The sequence below is a fragment of the Erithacus rubecula genome (genome assembly GCF_903797595.1).
Source record: "Erithacus rubecula genome assembly, chromosome: 1".
In the NCBI taxonomy this organism is placed as follows: domain Eukaryota; kingdom Metazoa; phylum Chordata; class Aves; order Passeriformes; family Muscicapidae; genus Erithacus; species Erithacus rubecula.
The window spans coordinates 107837877-107855691 of NC_136658.1; the positions used below are offsets into that span (position 1 = coordinate 107837877).

Below are 17815 nucleotides of genomic sequence, written 5' to 3' on the forward strand. Positions count from 1 at the left end.
TCTTTGTATAGTGATGATCCTGTTTTTCTTCTGGTTTGGGTGGTGAAGCTTTGATTTAGGGCATAAGGTGACCTCCACCACGTTTTCCAGCCACTTGCCAATCCTGTCTACCTCAGAAGCATCACCTGCTCTGCCCAGTGCTTGCCTAGCTCACTGCTTTTCACCAAGCATATCCTTGCCTGGCTCCTCTTGTGAATCCTTGGCCATTAAATTACTGTGCAAAGGGATGGTGAATAAACCTGCCCAAAACCAAAAGCAACTAGGTGGAAGAATGGGTTTAAAATCTAAGATGCTGTTTTCAGGTCAGATCAGCTGAACTACTGGGAGCTCTCAGAAGGCTGAGGGGGTCTCAGGTCACATCCCAGATGTCACCAGTTTCAACACACAAAAGGCACTGGCTGGGAAAAGCTGAGAGGAAGAGGCAGAGGGTTGGAGGGAGCTCTGGAGATCATCAGCCAAGGCAGGGCCACCCAGAGCAGTGACACAGAACATCCAGGTGGGTCTGGAATGTCTCCAGAGAGAGAACTCTGTGTCTTCCTGGGCAGCTGTTCATTGCTCTGCCACCCTCAACATAAAGAAATTTTTCCTCATGTTGAGGTGAAACTCCTTGTCTTTTATTTCATGGCCATTGCTCCTCGTCCTGATGCTGGCATCACTGAACAGAGTCTGGCACTGCTGTAAAAGGAGCCTATGCAGCAGTGGGGAGAAATGCTGAGAAGAGATTTAATCTGTGAAATAGTTAACAGTTGATGGGCAAACTCTGGGTGATGTCCGTGTGTTAGAAAAACCAATTAAGAGTTCATGGCTTGACATACTTTAGTGCTCTCAGACCTGGAGAAGGAAGTTAGCAGAGCCTGGGAGGGAAATTTATTGCTGAGAACCGAATTTATAAACCACATTACATAAAGCAGAGATGCCCTCTTTGGGAAAAGGATAATAAAAAGACAGGAAAATGTGGACTAATTAGCATGAGAAGTGAGAAATCAATTAGGAATAGAAAACCGAATACTAATTAATGAGGAGAACTATATGAATTATAAGCCAATGAACACGAATCTCTTTGCCTGCAGGTATAAATAGGTGAGCTCTTTGATGACTGACATGCATGTTGTTGTGGGGGGCCATCCCCGTGTTCCTTCAAAGCTGAATCATTAATGCCGACTGTTCTAAATGAGAAACAAAAGTCTCGATATTCAGCAAAATTTAGATTGCTTTATTTTATATAGACAGAGCAAGCAGCGCTGGGGAGGCATCACAGCCCACTCCGTGCTCCACCCAGCTTTGGTTTGCAGCTCCCTTTTATAGCATGGTTTCCTTGTAGCCATCAATAATTGTTGTTTCTTTTGTAGACATAATTCTGCCAGGTAAGCAGTGATGGTCAGACGAGCTGAGCCTCTAGACAATTTGTCAAGCCTCATAGATAACCAGACTTAAGTATTCTGGTTTATACAAACCTCATTACTTTTATGATTAACACGAGTCTTTGAACAATTATCACACCGACTTTCTAACAAACAAGTTGGAGAGTTTATTTTTAGCTCCTCGTGCTCGGTGTTGAGGTGTCTGGGCGGGGTCCGAGCTCGGGCTCCGCTGAGGGGCGGCCCCGCCGGGTTCGGGCTCCATTGAGGGGCGGCCCCGCCGGGCTCGGGTTTCATTGAGGGGCGGCTCCTCCGAGCTCGGGCCCCGCTGAGGGGCGGCTCCTCCGGGCTCGGGCCCCGCTGAGGGGCGGCTCCTCCGGGACCGGGCTCCATTGAGGGGCGGCTCCTCCGGGACCGGGCTCCATTGAGGGGCGGCTCCTCCGGGACCGGGCTCCATTGAGGGGCGGCTCCTCCGGGACCGGGCTCCATTGAGGGGCGGCTCCTCCGGGCTCGGGTTTCATTGAGGGGCGGCTCCTCCGGGCTCGGGTTTCATTGAGGGGCGGCTCCTCCGGGCTCGAGCCCGGCCCCGGCCCCGGCCCCGGCCCCGCCGCGTTCGCTCGGTTGTCACAGCGACGGCGACGCCGCGGCCATGTCGGATCTGGGCTCCGATGATGCCGAGGAGTCCGGGGAGGCCGTGGAAGATATCGGGGTCCGCGGGGGCCCGGGAGGAGCGGGAGGGCAGCGGGGAAGGAAAGGGAATATTCCCGGGGAGGAAAGGGAACATTACGGGGAGGAGGCGCTGATTTCCCTGGGCGGGCCGGGCAGACGCCCGAGGGGCAGCCCCGCGGGCTCGGGGGTCTCGGCAGTGCGGTGTGGCATTCCGGCATTCCAGGCGCCACCTGCCCGGCCTCTAAAAACAACGCATCCGCACTTTAAAGTTGTGTGCCACGAAGCCTGAGGGTGAAATTAAGGGGCTGTCAGGCAAAGATGTGGGAATTAGGAATAACAGTTCTTTACTAGGAAAATTAAAGTAGAAATACAGTATTACAAAGAACAATCCCAATCCTGCCAGAGTCAGAATCCAAGCTGACACCCGTCAGTCAGTCAGGGTGGTGGCACAGTCCCATTCAATGGTGGCTGCATCCTCCTGCAGGGGCAGATGTGGCTCAGCTGGAGCAGTGCTCCTGGAGAAGGTGCAGTTTTCCTCTGAAGGTCCAGAGATGATATGAAAAGGTCTGGCTTTCCTCTGGAATCCAGTGGAAAGATGGATAACTTGCTGTTCAAAATCTCATTTCTTTATCTAGGTAGGAAAGGCTTGGTTCCTCCCCCTGGGTGGAGCATCTCCCAGTGGGATGATGTAATTTTATCAGTGATACAGTGGGATTTAATGGGCCATCAGCAAATGATATCTTCCTGGAGGGAGGATGGGTTGTAGGAAAGATAAAGATAGTTGCTTCACCTTGTCTTAAAGATGGCCCATTAGCATTTAATATATGCCACAGAGATAAGGAAATCACTACCCCACCCAGCTTCAGTAGATGGTGATAGAATACACATTTCTGGGCACATGAACCCAACACACAGGCTCTGACTGAAGCGAGCTGGAGCAGCTCTCCCCAAACACCTGTTTCCCTCTGTGATGAGGTTGGGTTCTGCCAGCCCCAGTCCTTTAACCACGTTCCCTCCATGTTTGTCAGGAGTACGAAGGCGATCGCAATTCCGAAGGGCAGCGCCATGGATTTGGGAAGGCACGGCTGCCCAATGGTGACACCTACGAAGGGGAATACGAGTGTGGTTTCAGGAATGGATATGTAAGACACCGAGCCTGGTTGTGTTCTGCTTCTGCAGTTAAGTTATTTTGGCTCTGTATTGAAACAAGGGTGAGAACTGATGGGTATTTCATCTGTACCAAATGTGTTTCAGGGGACCTACAGGTTTAAAAACGGTGCTCTCTACACCGGGAATTACCTTCGAAATGAAAAGCATGGCAAGGGTGTCTTTTTTTACCCAGATGGATCAAAGTATGCAGGTAAATGCTGAATACACTTGCAAGAATTACTGTAGCCAAAAGGATACATTCCTTCCCCCACAAATGAAAAGAGAGAGTGAATTGGAGAATGTCTTATTTTAAGAAGATACATTTTCTAAGATATATTGCTACAAAATCCTTCCTCTTATTCCCTTTTTAGTAATAGTTCTGAGAAACTTGGAGTTTATTTATGGACACTTATTAGGTCTATTGTTAAAAATATAGGCTGCTTATTACAGACCTTATTTAGGGATTGGGACACCTGAAGTTTGAAGAAGTTGAAATTCAGAGTTTCCCTGCTTGCTGGAAAGTACCTGAAACAATCAGAATCTATCAGTAAAGTTTCAAAGGACAAGATTTTCCCCCTCATTTCTAAGCTAGGAAAGAAAAGACATTCACATTGTGAAGGCTAAAAGTTGAGAGTAAAAAGAGCCAATCTTGCCTTGTAGGAACATATGCATGGAGATTTTATTATTTTTTTTTAATTTCTTTTAAGTTTGATTAGAAGAATAATTAAGATACAAACCATCTAGCATCCTTCTGAATAAATGTGCACCAATACAGATAGGACAACTTCAGCAATTGAGTCAAAGTAGCTCCTCTTAAAATTTGTGTGGAAACGTCACATTATCTAATGTAACTGTAATACATTACCCAATTTAAAGATTGGATTGGGTTGTTATATGTTCATAATGGTAAGAAAGAGTGATAATGGAGACAGATAATTATGGAAAAATGGAAAGGGAGGTCAGGCAGCAGCATAAATACATGTGGAGAGGAACAGACTGTGATGAAATACAGAGCAAAGGACTCTCTTTTAGAGTAAGGAGTGGTGTAAGGAATAGTGAGGAATCCCAGCAGTGCCATAATTGCCCTTTCCTTCTCTAATACTTGCTTGATAATTTACAAACTGGCGACTGTATCACACAATGAAATAAACCAGATCTCACACTGTTTTTATCCTTTTGTCCTTGAAGGAGAATGGGTGCATGACCAGAAACAAGGCTATGGAGAATATCTGTATGCAAATGGAGACACCTATACTGGAGAATGGGCTAACAACAAGAGGTTTGTTTTGTTCTCACAGGGATGTTTCAAGTCACCCAATGGCATTAAAATGCAAATATTATTTTCAGAGCATGTCTGACTGCAGCAAATAAAATCCAGGGGTGACCTTGGCAATTTAGTCCAGCTTGAGTAGTTTTGGCTGCTTAATTAATACAGTTTTAATACCTTAATTATAACAACAGCCTAAATTCTTAATATTCACTGGTATAAAACAAATTTATTATCTCCTCCCTAGGCATGGGCAAGGCACATATGTCTATAAAGACACAGGATCTAAGTATGTTGGTTGTTGGGTAAATGGAATCCAGGATGGACCAGCTGAACTTATCCACTCAAATCACAGATTTAAGGGCAGGTTTCTCAATGGAAAGGTAAGTGTGCAGGAATGCTTTCTATTCATCTGAACAGTTAGCATGGAATTGCCTTAATATGATCTATTTCCACTTAAAATAAGAAGTTAGGCTTCTGATCTTATGCAGTATTTCCTGTACCATAAGTGTAACACATGAAACTTAATTATTCTGTGGGACACAATGCCAGGTTTCTTTGCAACATTGCTTTCAAACTGCAGTGTTACTGACTATTGTATGGAAATTTAGTAAAGGATGTTTTACATTTCTGTGCTCAGAATGGATTAACTGTTTGGTTCTCCTGATGTTTTTGTGTTTTTATGCAGCCCTTAGGTCATGGCAAATTCATCTTTGATATTGGATGTGAGCAGCATGGTGAATACCAACAACCAGTGCAGGTAAAAGAAATAGTGCAAGCTATAGTGAGTATCAGAGGACTCAGTAAATCAAATCTATTGGTGAGGAATATATAAAATGCCTTACAGACAGTGATGTTAAAGTAGATCTTAGGAGTCAAAAAGAGTGGAAGGTCATGCATTCTTAAAAACTAAATGAGGTTTCATTTTGTTTTTTTTTTTTTTTTTTAATGTTCTCTACTGTGTAAGCTTTGAAAAGTACAAGGTGTGATTTTGCACTGCTTGCAGACATTAATCTTTTCTGCTTAAAAAGGATCAGGACCCTCCCAAAACCTTTGAAGCTTCAAATCACAGAGGAATATAGATACATTTGTATGCACATTTAGCCTCTACTGAACACCAGATAACAATGAGCAATATTTTTTGTATTTCTGAACTGCTTGGTGCTATGCATACAAATGGTAATTTCCAGCAGAGTCATGTTTGGGAAATATGTCCTATTGTTGTTCTGGTCATGTTAGGAGCTTAATATTCATGGCTTCTAATAATTGTAGGGAGTGGTTGGGATCAAAGTCTGTTTTCCCTTATCTATGTGTGAATGCTTTGAAATGTTTCTGTTTCATAGAGTGCAAAAATAGCTACAGAAGTAAGAAATATATTTTAATATTGCTATTTGATTTCAAGAAAAATTGCCACATTATAGCTTAGAGTTTGCTACCTCTGTTGTCTGACACATTAGTTCCTGTTACAAACTCTGTGATGCAGCAATCATTGCTGAAGGATAAAATAATAATCATCAAAATCCTATCAATTGTGATAGAGATTTACAAAGCTTGGAGACTGTTTTGGTTTTTTTCTGGCTATAAGCAAGAGATCCTCAAATTAATATCAGATTCATAGGAGTATCCAGAGTAATGTGTGTTTCCTTAGTTCTGTTGGGAATTCTGAGTTTTTAGAGCAAGGGACAGTGCTGTCACTAAAGTAAGATTTAATTTTGCCCTTTTGCTTTCGTTGAAGAAATTACAGAACAAATCCCATTAAAAAAGAGATAAGAAATCAGTTAAAAGTACAGACAATTATTCAATTATTGACTCATATTTGTAGAAAAAAAACGTGTTTTTTTTTAATTTTAAAAATATTTTCACATTTCAAGACTACAAGCTCTGTGCACAACCTTACTTCTTCCTAGATCCTTTCAAATGTCCCCCCTAGGCAAAGATTGAGGCAGAAACAGCTGTTTTATCAGTCTGTTTCTGTGAGACAGTGCAGCATCTACCAGACAGAGAATAAGATATCAATCAGCAGTAATAGCCAACTGACTTTATCAGGGTTCAAAGTGTAGTTCTTGTACAAGGCTTGCAGCTGCTGAAGTTCCTCCACCTGTAAATATTTTTAAGGTCATTTCCATTTTGATCCCAGATAAGAAGGTTTTAGTAGACTAATCCATCCCATCATCTGTTTGTAGGATGAGATACTGGATTTCATGAATTCTCTTCTAGGAAAAAGAGGAGGAGGAGGAAGAAGAGGAGGAACAGCCATTATCTCTTGAACCAATATGGAAGGCATCAGAAATTACCAAATTAACACCTTGGTCTCCCCAGGATGAGGAGCTGCTAGGCCCCAGAGAAACAGCAGAGGCAGCAGGTAGAGAATTTCATAAATTATGGATTTGTTCTGGAAACATGTGGAAACTCCATGCTTTGATCATGGTGACCTTTGTTTTACAGGTTTAATATTAAGTGATGTGAGAGGGGTTTTGTTTTTTTTTTCCTATGATTTTCCATGTAGTGAATGTTTGGAATTTCCAAGTCCATTAATAAACTACATGATATGTATGTATCTATTTTATTTCACATAACATGAGATACAACTGTCTTGGGAAGCCTGTGAGTTATTTTACTCTGTGTCATGGCTTATTATACAAACCTGATTATAAACAGAAGATTTTGTGAGATTTCTCATGTGAACAACCAGCCTTCAGTAGGAGTTAGGAGCTATTACATGAAAACAAAGGATAAATGCAAATTTGTAAAATTTGTTTTCTTTGGTATTTCTAGTTTCTTATATTCCAGTCACTGAGGAGGATGGGAGTCACCCAGCAAGCACTGCAGGAGAGGAAGATGAGGAAAGAGAAGAGGAAGAAGTAAATCAAAGTCAGGAGGAGGAAGGTGAGAAATGGGGCATGTGTGCTCATTCTTTAATTAGCAGAGAGGGTTTGAAATTGTGGATGTCAGTCAGCTGAAGCCATGCTGCTGCTGGGAGACCATGGGAATCTCTGCCTTTCATAAGGAGGGCAGTGCTCTGGAGAGGAAAACTGTGAGAAGTTAAATGCATATACTGCAACAGAACAAATTAAAAGTGACACTTCTGTGCATATGTACTTGTCAGCACTTCCAGAGCTGTATTTGTAAAACTGGGTTTTTTTTTTTTTTTTTTTTCTTTTTTAAACAAAAATGAGAGAAAATGTGTCAGATCCTGAAAAGTTCAGGGAGTTTTGAGCTCTTAATTTTCCTCTCATGAATGCAACTGTGTATTCTTAATTCTCTCAATTGTAGTTCAAAAGCAGGCAAAACAAATGTGAATAAACAAATTTTAGGTGTTGTTATACATTCTGGTTTGGATAGTCTCTGGTTGGTTTGTTTCCCCTACAAACCAAGGAGATTTGAAATTCAGGTGCTCAGGTTTTCTTCCAGGCAGTTCAGAAACCTGTTTTAAATACACAATTACAAGAAGCAAAATGGATACTCATGTTTACTCATATTTAGCTTATAAGCCTTCAACTAATTGTGTTCTTTGTATTTATTCTTAAAATTTACAAGCTTGCCTATCTGATATGAAAATATATAAATATATAAATATATAAATGTATCCATTTGTAATCAGTCCATTTTACAATAAATCTAAGCCAACCTCTGTCTTTAGGGATTAGGAAAATCTCTTAAATCATTTGAAAATGCCTGGAGGTATACACCAAACATTTAGGTCAGCTCTTGTAGTTTTCAGTTTATTTCCTTTTCATTTTCACCTCTGAAGGTGCTCTCCAGCTTCAGGGCAGAACAAGCATCTGGCTGACCTGGTATGTAGGAGTGACATCTTACAGGATCTTCTGGCTTAGGTCAAATCCAGCAGAAATCTCAGCAGATTGTAGCTCTACTTTGAATCTAGCAAAAGTGCATTCAGCCTGCTTTGTCTCACAGTCCCTTGGACTCAAATAACCATTTGAAGTGAACTTGATTCTAGTAAATTTTCTGGCCCACCACAACAAAACAGTTTTGGTTTTCCCAGTGGCTTTTCTAAGGTGTTTCTGAGAACAAATGAGGCCAGGTCTCTGTCAGATATGGCACAGAGGCAAATGCCAATGCCTGAAAACACAGCAAAGTGATAGATGTTTTCAAAGTTCCCTTGAACTCTTTATCTCCAGAATCAAGGAGCTGGATTATTTTAAACATTTTTTTAGCATAGGTCTACATCCATAATTGATGAGACAACATATTGTTCCCCTTTTCTTTATGTTTAACAAGATTAAGTTATTGGAAGAGGGAATGATTTGAAGAAAATCTTTATCCTGTGAAGAGCAGATACAACAAAATCTGTTTTCTTTGTAGCCTGGTATTCCCTGCCCCTTTACCACTGTTCTTTTTCCACACAGAAATTCCCTCTTTCTTGTTATCATTCCTTATGATATCATCTAACCAGAAGACATTCTTTGGCTGTTCAGAGTTACATATGGGCTGTCAAACACTGTAAACTACTTCAACTGAATTTGGCATTGAAAATGAGGTGGACTGAAGTGTACAGCAGAGTCCTAGAGTTATATTTTAGATTACTGGGATTAGTTTCCAGTGTTCTATAATAAAATGCATCTCTATGCTCTGTCTTTCCTTCTACTCCACAGAAACTACTGATTTAGGAGGATGAACCAGAGGAAACAGGAACTGGGTACAACTGAAGGAAAAGACCCCCAAAAATGAAATTTCAAAGTAGATGATTTAGTGTGGTAAGCTTGCAATATTTTTATTTGTAAAAGAGTGTGTTCAGATGCTTTGAATAAACATTTCTGTCAGTGTTCTATCTGGAATATGTATCTTTGGGCCTTTTCTAATCTCAGAGTCTCACAGCAACTTCCTTTATTCCATGTAGCCAGTTATGAGGTATCAGATTCAATGTGGAATTATTCTGGATTCATGAAGCCATGAAGCTGTGTTCTCACAACTTCATCTTTTACTACTGGTAGTTACTATCTTCTTTGACCTCTGCCTCTGGGGCACAGAGACTTGCTGGTGAAGATAGAGGCAGCAACGGACTTCCAAGTTCTCTCCAATTTCCCTGTCACTAGGGGCACCATTCCAGGCCTATGTTTGTTTTGCTATTGTCCTTGCATATCCACAAGCTCTAGCTGTTGCCCTAAATCTTCCTTGCTCAGGTCGTTCTGCATGGCCCCATCCTTCCATAGTGTCACTTGCCCTGCTCAACTTCCCACCCCCTATAAATGTGCTGAGGCTGAGCTGGATCCTGTGGCCGTTACAGGCCCAGGGAGAATGTGAAAGGATTTTTCCAGTCTGGCTTTCTCAGGCCCAGCTGGTCTTTTTCCCAAGCTAGAGCCTCTTTCTATATTTTAAACATGAGAAAATAAATCATTCCAAAAGATAAACACCTCCTGGATCATTGCGAAGCCTGGGACAAGAGGTGTCTCCTTCTCTCAGCAATGAATTGTCTGTATTTTGTGTTTCACAAAGTGCCTTATTTAAGGCAATGGTTTCCTTCAATGAATTGCTCTTCCTTGCTCTTCCTTGCTGCATGCCAGAAAGTGCCATGTTACTGTGTCCTTTCGCCGCTCTGTAGCCCCATTTCCAGTAACAGGATCCAGTGTCTGTGTGGCTGGGGAAGCCATGCAAGAGCCCCAGGCCAAGGCAGAGCCCGAGGGACACCCTCATCCCCCAGTGCAGCTGCACATGGAGCCACTGCCCACACTCCTTGGCTGCGTCCATGTGGCCAGTGGCTCGTGCCCCCAGCAGCCCAGCCTCCAAAGCCAGGGCTCTGCAGGGTGAGGCTGGGGCTGCCCTGTGGCAGCGTGGCCAAAGCCTCACAGGGGCCTGGGCACAGCAGGGGCTGAAAGTGCCCAAGTCCATGTCTGCTGCAGGGCCAGAGCTGTGCCAGTTCCAGCCATGGCGGCTGTTGAAGGTGTTATAGGTAATAAACGAATCAAACCGAATTGAAAGGTTGAATTGGCAGATTTTATTTTCTTAACCCAAAATACGGTCCTGGAAAGCCACAACCAGAAAAAAAACAACACCGGGCCCGGGTGCGGAGTTGGGGGAACACACGATGCTACCCAGCCTCTATCGCACTGGGTTCCCCTGGTGTTCACTCTGCCGTCTTGGTTGTCCCCCTTTTTATACTGTTTTTCATCGCCTGGAGTGGGACAGTTCTTTGTTTCTTTCAAATTTGGCTCTGGTGTCCAGACAAGACAGAGTCCTTCCTGCTCCTTGACGAGATTTTGTGTCTGTTGTGTATTGCTTCTAGGTGGTTGATTTCATCTTTATGGGAACCGGAGTCGGGGAATGCAGTCCTGGGGGAGGTGATGGGATTTTCGGGAAATGCTGCTCCCCCGTGAGTTTCTGGGCTTCCCCAGGAGATTGGTGCTGATCAGTCCGGCCTAGTTCTGAGGCCATCACTTGTAGCTCGTTTATTTTTATTTTGTAGACTTAATTTAAACAAAACACGAATTACAATCCGGTATATATATATATACATGAAAGGGATGCCGGGTGTGGCCCTTTGTGACACAGGCCCGTGCTGCCAGGGCCGCTGTGATGCAGGACATGGAGGCCTTTGTGACATGGCAGAGCCCTGCCCTGACACAGGGGTATCCAAGGGTACCTAAGGGGTCTCTAAGGGGTACAGAGCCCTGGGGTGAGCCGCTGTCTCATGAGGAAGCAGCTCCCCTGAGAGCCTGTGTGCCACAGGATGATGGAGACGCTCATGGAGCAGCCTAACCACAAATCCACCTCTGCCATGGACATGGAGGAGCTGAACCCCAACTCTCCCTCTGCCATGGAGCAGCCAGGCCTGTGCATGAGGCCCCAGGTGACGGCCAGCCCTGGAGGGAGAGGGGACAGAGGGAGCTGGCATGGGGCTGGAGGCAGCAGCCTGGGGACCAGGGCCGGGCTGGCAGCTGTGCCAAGGCAGTCGCCTCCTTCCCCCACAGCCGGGGCACAGAGCCAGGGCCCTGCCCCACACAGCCCCTGCTGCCCTCCCAGCCCCTTGTGTCCCCCCAGCCCCTGCCCTGGGTGGCTGGAAGCCCTCGGGGAGCAGGGGGCAGTAGGGGGGACACACCTTCCAGTGCCACAGACTGTGGAGTGGGACTTGGTCAGGGAGGAGCGAGAGTGGGAGCCCTGCTTGGGCCAGGAAGTGCCCCAGTGGGGAAAGGATAGTGTCCAAGAGCTGTCCTTTGGGGAAGATGTGAGGTGTCAGGAGCCTTCCCAAAAGCAAGATGGGAATGGCCAGGAGCTGCACAAAATGGAAGAGGAGCTGTCAGAAGGGGAATTACACCGAGAGCTGTACCACTGGCAATCTGAGAAAGTGCAGGAGCTATGCAAGTGGCTGGACATGGAAATGCAAGAGCTGTTCCAAGAGGAAAACATCAACAACAAAATATTTCCCCAATGGGAAGGCTCCTTTGACCAAGAGCTGTCCAGAGGAGAAGTGCGGCCATATCCAAAGGTGTCCCAAGAGAGAGGTGGCAGTGATGTAAAGAAGTCACAGGAGGATTGGGCATGCATCAGGACCCAAGAGAGTGATGACAGTGAAGAAGAGGAGTCACAGCAGGACATGGACCACATCACCATCCACACCATCTGGGTGAACCCCAAGTACCCAGAGCTCCTGCAGGGGCCTGATGCTGCTCCCCAGGACTCGGCCAAGGCAGCAGCTTGTGCAGCCTTGGCCGAGCAGGTGCAGGCAGCAGGGGCACAGAGGCAGGGCCCTGCCCCACAGAGCCCCTGCTGCCCCCCAGGCCCCTCAGCTCCCCAGGCAGGAGCCCAGGCCCCCAGGGAGCAGCCGGCTCCCCCCAAGAAACGCCCGTCCCGCTTCAGGCGGGCGCTGCGGGCGCTGCGGGGGCTCTTCTGCTGCCCCTGCCTGAGGCCACAGCCGGACAATTAGTGCCCGCTGCCAGCGCTGGCCCGGAGCCTGCCCCGTGTCACACGGGCTGCCTTTGGGCTCCAGCTGCCAGCGACAGCAGCTCCTGCTCGGCACAATGGCCTGCCTGAGGCTTGGGGCTGCACAGGCACCAGGGATGGCAGAGCCAAGGGCAGGGGCACAAAGGCCTGGGCACAAGGAGCTCCTGCTCTCAGGGGACACCCAGGATGCAGAAGTGACAGCCACAAGGACATTTGGCAGAACATTATGCATTGGTTTGCATAAGAAGCAAAAGAATCAAATCCAACAGAAAAAACATATTAAGATATTCACATTAGCTAAATATAAATTGCAGTTAATTATAGAGTAATTGAATAATCATATTGGCTAATTATAAGAGGAACTATTATAATACTTTTTAATAAATAGCAAAAAGCATAATACTATTACAATATACCAGTTTAACATTCCATATAATCTTGTTTTTATTAGCTCTATACATTATATTTATTGACCATATATATTGCTTATTATATATTGTATAAAATAATGAACTTTTTGTATTACATACATAAAAATGTAATATGTAAGTGTTTAGATCCACTACTAGAATAATATTAAAATAGTTTTAGAGGGAAATAATATGTGAAATTAGTAAGAGAATCATATAGCTGGCAGTCAATGAAAATGGATGCCTTTATTTGTTAAAAGTTATAAAGAGGGAAAAGTTTTGATAGCCCTTGTGCTGGCTTTGTGGAATTTCCACTCAGCACCTCCTCCTGTGTAGAACTGTAAATAAAGGAAATACCTGAATTTTGTGTGGTAACTGTCTTTTTGCACATGGGGTGAAGGAATCCCTTTTGGGACAGCAGCTTTGCCATGCACACATTGTTAAGAGCTGCTGCTTTTCCAGCCATGCCCAGCTGTGCCTGGCCCATCTCGGGAGCCAGACGGGCGCAGCCAAAGCAGCAGAGATCTGAAACTCGGCTGCTCGCTCACTGTGGCCAAAACAATCCCACGTCAGCCACCAGAGCCTCTCTGGGAACAAACAACAAATCCCAGAGGACACCTCTCCGAGCCGGCTCCCCGAGTCCCTGCAGCGAGAGTTGTCGTCCAGGTGTGTGGGGAACCTGCTGGGGCTGTTTGGAGCAGCTGTGTGCTGTTCCCAGTGCACACCTGGCAAGCTGGATTCCCCACAGGGACAAGGGCAGCTGATTTGGAGGTGTCCCATGGTTCCTTAAAGAATTGTTTTTAGTGTTGACCTCCTGGCTGGGTGGCCAAGAGCAGCCTCCCACAGTGACGCCTTGTCCCTTGCTTTGTCCCTCAGTCCTTCCCCAGAGGATTTCAGGGGCCTCACCAACTGCAGCTCTGGACATTGCAGCCCCTCCAGGACATGCAAAGCTCAGGGCCGTGCCCTGCACACTGCCAGGGCTTCCCTGCACACTGCCAGGGCTTCCCTGCACACTGCCACGCTGCAGTGCTGCTTCAGCTCTCTGACACGGGGCCTTGCCTGTTTGGACACTCTCCATGGTGTCCTGCTTGCACACTCCACTTGTGCTCACACTCCTGCTCTGCACACACCCCCTGCTTGCACTCTCACACTTGTGCCCAGCACACCCACCCCACGTGCACATCCCTGCATGTCCCCAGCCCTGTACCCGGCCATCTGGCTGCATGTGGCACTTTGGGATGTGCTTTAGGGTGGTGATGGTGGTGCTGGGATGATGATGGAACTGGATGGTCTTGCTGGTGTCTTCCAATCCTGATCATTCTGTGGCTCAAGGACTGCCCTGATCCAGGTGCAGCAACTTGCACTTGGCTTTGTTGAACCACATGAGGTTCTTGTGGTTTCGATTCCCACACTTGCTGAGGTCCGTCTCCATGGCCCCATCCTTCCATAGTGTCACTTGCCCTGCTCAGCTTCCCACCCCCTATAAATGTGCTGAGGCTGAGCTGGATCCTGTGGCCATTACAGGCCCACGGAGAATGTGAAAGGATTTTTCCAGTCTGGCTTTCTCAGGCCCAGCTGGTCTTTTTCCCAAGCTAGAGCCTCTTTCTCTAATGTAAATACGGGAAATAAAATCATTACAAAAGATAAACCCCTCCTGGATCATTGAGAAACCTGGGACAAGAGGTGTCTCCTTCTCTCAGCAATGAATTGTCTGTATTTTGTGTTTCACAAAGTGCCTTATTTAAGGCAATGGTTTTCTTCAATGAATTGCTCTTTCTTGCTCTTCCTTGCTGCATGCCAGAAAGTGCCATGTTACTGTGTCCTTTCGCCGCTCTGTAGCCCCATTTCCAGTAACAGGATCCAGTGTCTGTGTGGCTGGGGAAGCCATGCAAGAGCCCCAGGCCAAGGCAGAGCCCGAGGGACACCCTCATCCCCCAGTGCAGCTGCACATGGAGCCACTGCCCACAACTCCTTGGCTGCGTCCATGTGGCCAGTGGCTCGTGCCCCCAGCAGCCCAGCCTCCAAAGCCAGGGCTCTGCAGGGTGAGGCTGGGGCTGCCCTGTGGCAGCGTGGCCAAAGCCTCACAGGGGCCTGGGCACAGCAGGGGCTGAAAGTGCCCAAGTCCATGTCTGCTGCAGGGCCAGAGCTGTGCCAGTTCCAGCCATGGCGGCTGTTGGAGGTGTTATAGGTAATAAACGAATCAAACCGAATTGAAAGGTTAAATTGGCAAAATTTATTTTCGTGACCCAAAATACGGTCCTGGAAAGCCTCAACCAGAAAAAAAACAACACCGGGCCCGGGTGCGAAGTTGGGGGAACACACGATGCTACCCAGCCTCTATCGCACTGGGTTCCCCTGGTGTTCACTCTGCCGTCTTGGTTGTCCCCCTTTTTATACTGTTTTTCATCGCCTGGAGCGGGACAGTTCTTTGTTTCTTTCAAATTTGGCTCTGGTGTCCAGACAAGACAGAGTCCTTCCTGCTCCTTGACGAGATTTTGTGTCTCTTGTGTATTGCTTCTAGGTGGTTGATTTCATCTTTATGGGAACCAGAGTCGGGGAATGCAGTCCTGGGGGAGGTGATGGGATTTTCGGGAAATGCTGCTCCCCCGTGAGTTTCTGGGCTTCCCCAGGAGATTGGTGCTGATCAGTCCGGCCTAGTTCTGAGGCCATCACTTGTGGCTCGTTTATTTTTATTTTGTAGACTTAATTTAAACAAAACACGAATTACAATGCGGTATATATATATATATATCAAAGGGATGCCGGGTGTGGCCCTTTGTGACACAGGCCCGTGCTGCCAGGGCCGCTGTGATGCAGGACATGGAGGCCTTTGTGACATGGCAGAGCCCTGCCCTGACACAGGGGTATCCAAGGGTACCTAAGGGGTCTCTAAGGGGCACAGAGCCCTGGGGTGAGCCGCTGTCTGACGAGGAAGCAGCTCCCCTGAGAGCCTGTGTGCCACAGCCCGATGGAGACGCTCATGGAGCAGCCTAACCACAAATCCCCCTCTGCCATGGACATGGAGGAACTGAACCTAAACTCTTCATCTGCCATGGACATGGAGGAGCTGAACCCCAACTCTCCCTCTGTCATGGCCAGGGAGGAGCAGAACCCCAACTCTCCCTCTGCTCTGGAGCAGCCGGGCCTGTGCATGAGGCCCCAGGTGACGGCCAGCCCTGGAGGGAGAGGGGACAGAGGGAGCTGGCATGGGGCTGGAGGCAGCAGCCTGGGGACCAGGGCCGGGCTGGCAGCTGTGCCAAGGCAGTCGCCTCCTTCCCCCACAGCCGGGGCACAGAGCCAGGGCCCTGCCCCACACAGCCCCTGCTGCCCTCCCAGCCCCTTGTGTCCCCCCAGCCCCTGCCCTGGGTGGCTGGAAGCCCTCGGGGAGCAGGGGGCAGTAGGGGGGACACACCTGCCAGAGCCACAGACTGTGGAGTGGGACTTGGTCAGGGAGGAGGGAGAGTGGGAGCCCTGCTTGGGCCAGGAAGTGCCCCAGTGGGGAAAGCAGAGTGTCCAAGAGCTGTCCCAATGGGAAGATGAGAAATGCCAAGACGTGTCGAAAGGGGAATTTGAGAGAGACCAAGAGCTGTCCCTTGGGGAATATGTGAGGTGTCAGGAGCCTTCCCAAAAGCAAGATGGGAATGGCCAGGAGCTGCACAAAATGGAAAAGGAGCTGTCAGAAGGGGAATTACACCGAGAGCTGTACCACTGGCAATCCAAGAAAGTGCAGGAGCTATGCAAGTGGCTGGACATGGAATTGCAAGAGCTGTTCCACAAGGAAAACATCAACAACAAAATATTTCCCCAATGGGAGTGTCCCATTGACCAAGAGCTGTCCAGAGGAGAAGTGCGGCCATATCCAAAGGTGTCCCACGAGAGAGGTGGCAGCGATGTAAAGAAGTCACAGGAGGATTGGGCATGCATCGGGACCCAAGAGAGTGATGACAGTGAAGAAGAGGAGTCACAGCAGGACATGGACCACATCACCATCCACACCCTCTGGGTGAACCCCAAGTACCCAGAGCTCCTGCAGGGGCCTGACGCTGCTCCCCAGGACTCGGCCAAGGCAGCAGCTTGTGCAGCCTTGGCCGAGCAGGTGCAGGCAGCAGGGGCACAGAGGCAGGGCCCTGCCCCACAGAGCCCCTGCTGCCCCCCAGGCCCCTCAGCTCCCAGGCAGGAGCCCAGGCCCCCAGGGAGCAGCCGGCTCCCCCCAAGAAACGCCCGTCCCGCTTCAGGCGGGCGCTGCGGGCGCTGCGGGGGCTCTTCTGCTGCCCCTGCCTGAGGCCACAGCCGGACAATTAGTGCCCGCTGCCAGCGCTGGCCCGGAGCCTGCCCCGTGTCACACGGGCTGCCTTTGGGCTCCAGCTGCCAGCGACAGCAGCTCCTGCTCGGCACAATGGCCTGCCTGAGGCTTGGGGCTGCACAGGCACCAGGGATGGCAGAGCCGAGGGCAGGGGCACAAAGCCTGGGCACAAGGAGCTCCTGCTCTCAGGGGACACCCAGGATGCAGAAGTGACAGCCACAAGGACATTTGGCAGAACATTATGCATTGGTTTGCATAAGAAGCAAAAGAATCAAATCCAACAGAAAAAACATATTAAGATATTCACATTAGCTAAATATAAATTGCAGTTAATTATAGAGTAATTGAATAATCATATTGGCTAATTATAAGAGGAACTATTATAATACTTTTTAATAAATAGCAAAAAGCATAATACTATTACAATATACCAGTTTAACATTCCATATAATCTTGTTTTTATTAGCTCTATACATTATATTTATTGACCATATATATTGCTTATTATATATTGTATAAAATAATGAACATTTTGTATTACATACATAAAAATGTAATATGTAAGTGTTTAGATCCACTACTAGAATAATATTAAAATAGTTTTAGAGGGAAATAATATGTGAAATTAGTAAGAGAATCATATAGCTGGCAGTCAATGAAAATGGATGCCTTTATTTGTTAAAAGTTATAAAGAGGGAAAAGTTTTGATAGCCCTTGTGCTGGCTTTGTGGAATTTCCACTCAGCACCTCCTCCTGTGTAGAA

At 47.1% G+C, this 17815-nt stretch overlaps 1 protein-coding gene across 3 annotated transcripts; it reads left to right on the plus strand.

Annotated features, from left to right (window-relative positions):
• The first annotated feature begins 1917 nt into the window (after positions 1-1917).
• Positions 1918-9239, plus strand: RSPH1 (radial spoke head component 1). 3 transcript variants are annotated; one of them, XM_079321152.1, is made up of 9 exons: positions 1918-2067; positions 3056-3169; positions 3282-3387; positions 4365-4455; positions 4691-4826; positions 5132-5215; positions 6670-6805; positions 7234-7329; positions 9057-9239. In XM_079321152.1, exons 1-9 carry the CDS (start codon positions 2008-2010, stop codon positions 9077-9079), a joined length of 846 nt encoding a protein of 281 aa, XP_079177278.1. In that variant the 5' UTR covers positions 1918-2007; the 3' UTR covers positions 9080-9239. The 3 variants fall into 3 exon arrangements, with proteins under 3 accessions (XP_079177278.1, XP_079177280.1, XP_079177279.1); XM_079321154.1 differs by having other exon boundaries at positions 6676-6805; XM_079321153.1 differs by having other exon boundaries at positions 5132-5203; positions 6661-6805.
• The last annotated feature ends 8576 nt before the right edge of the window (positions 9240-17815 follow it).

Bases quoted from the DNA above. Each gene is read 5' to 3' on its own strand.
- RSPH1 (XM_079321152.1), top strand. From the start codon at position 2,008: ATGTCGGATCTGGGCTCCGATGATGCCGAGGAGTCCGGGGAGGCCGTG. The intron at 3,170-3,281 runs GTAAGACACCGA...AATGTGTTTCAG, and splicing joins GTGGTTTCAGGAATGGATAT to GGGACCTACAGGTTTAAAAA. The intron at 5,216-6,669 runs GTGCAAGCTATA...TAGGAAAAAGAG, and splicing joins CAGTGCAGGTAAAAGAAATA to GAGGAGGAGGAAGAAGAGGA.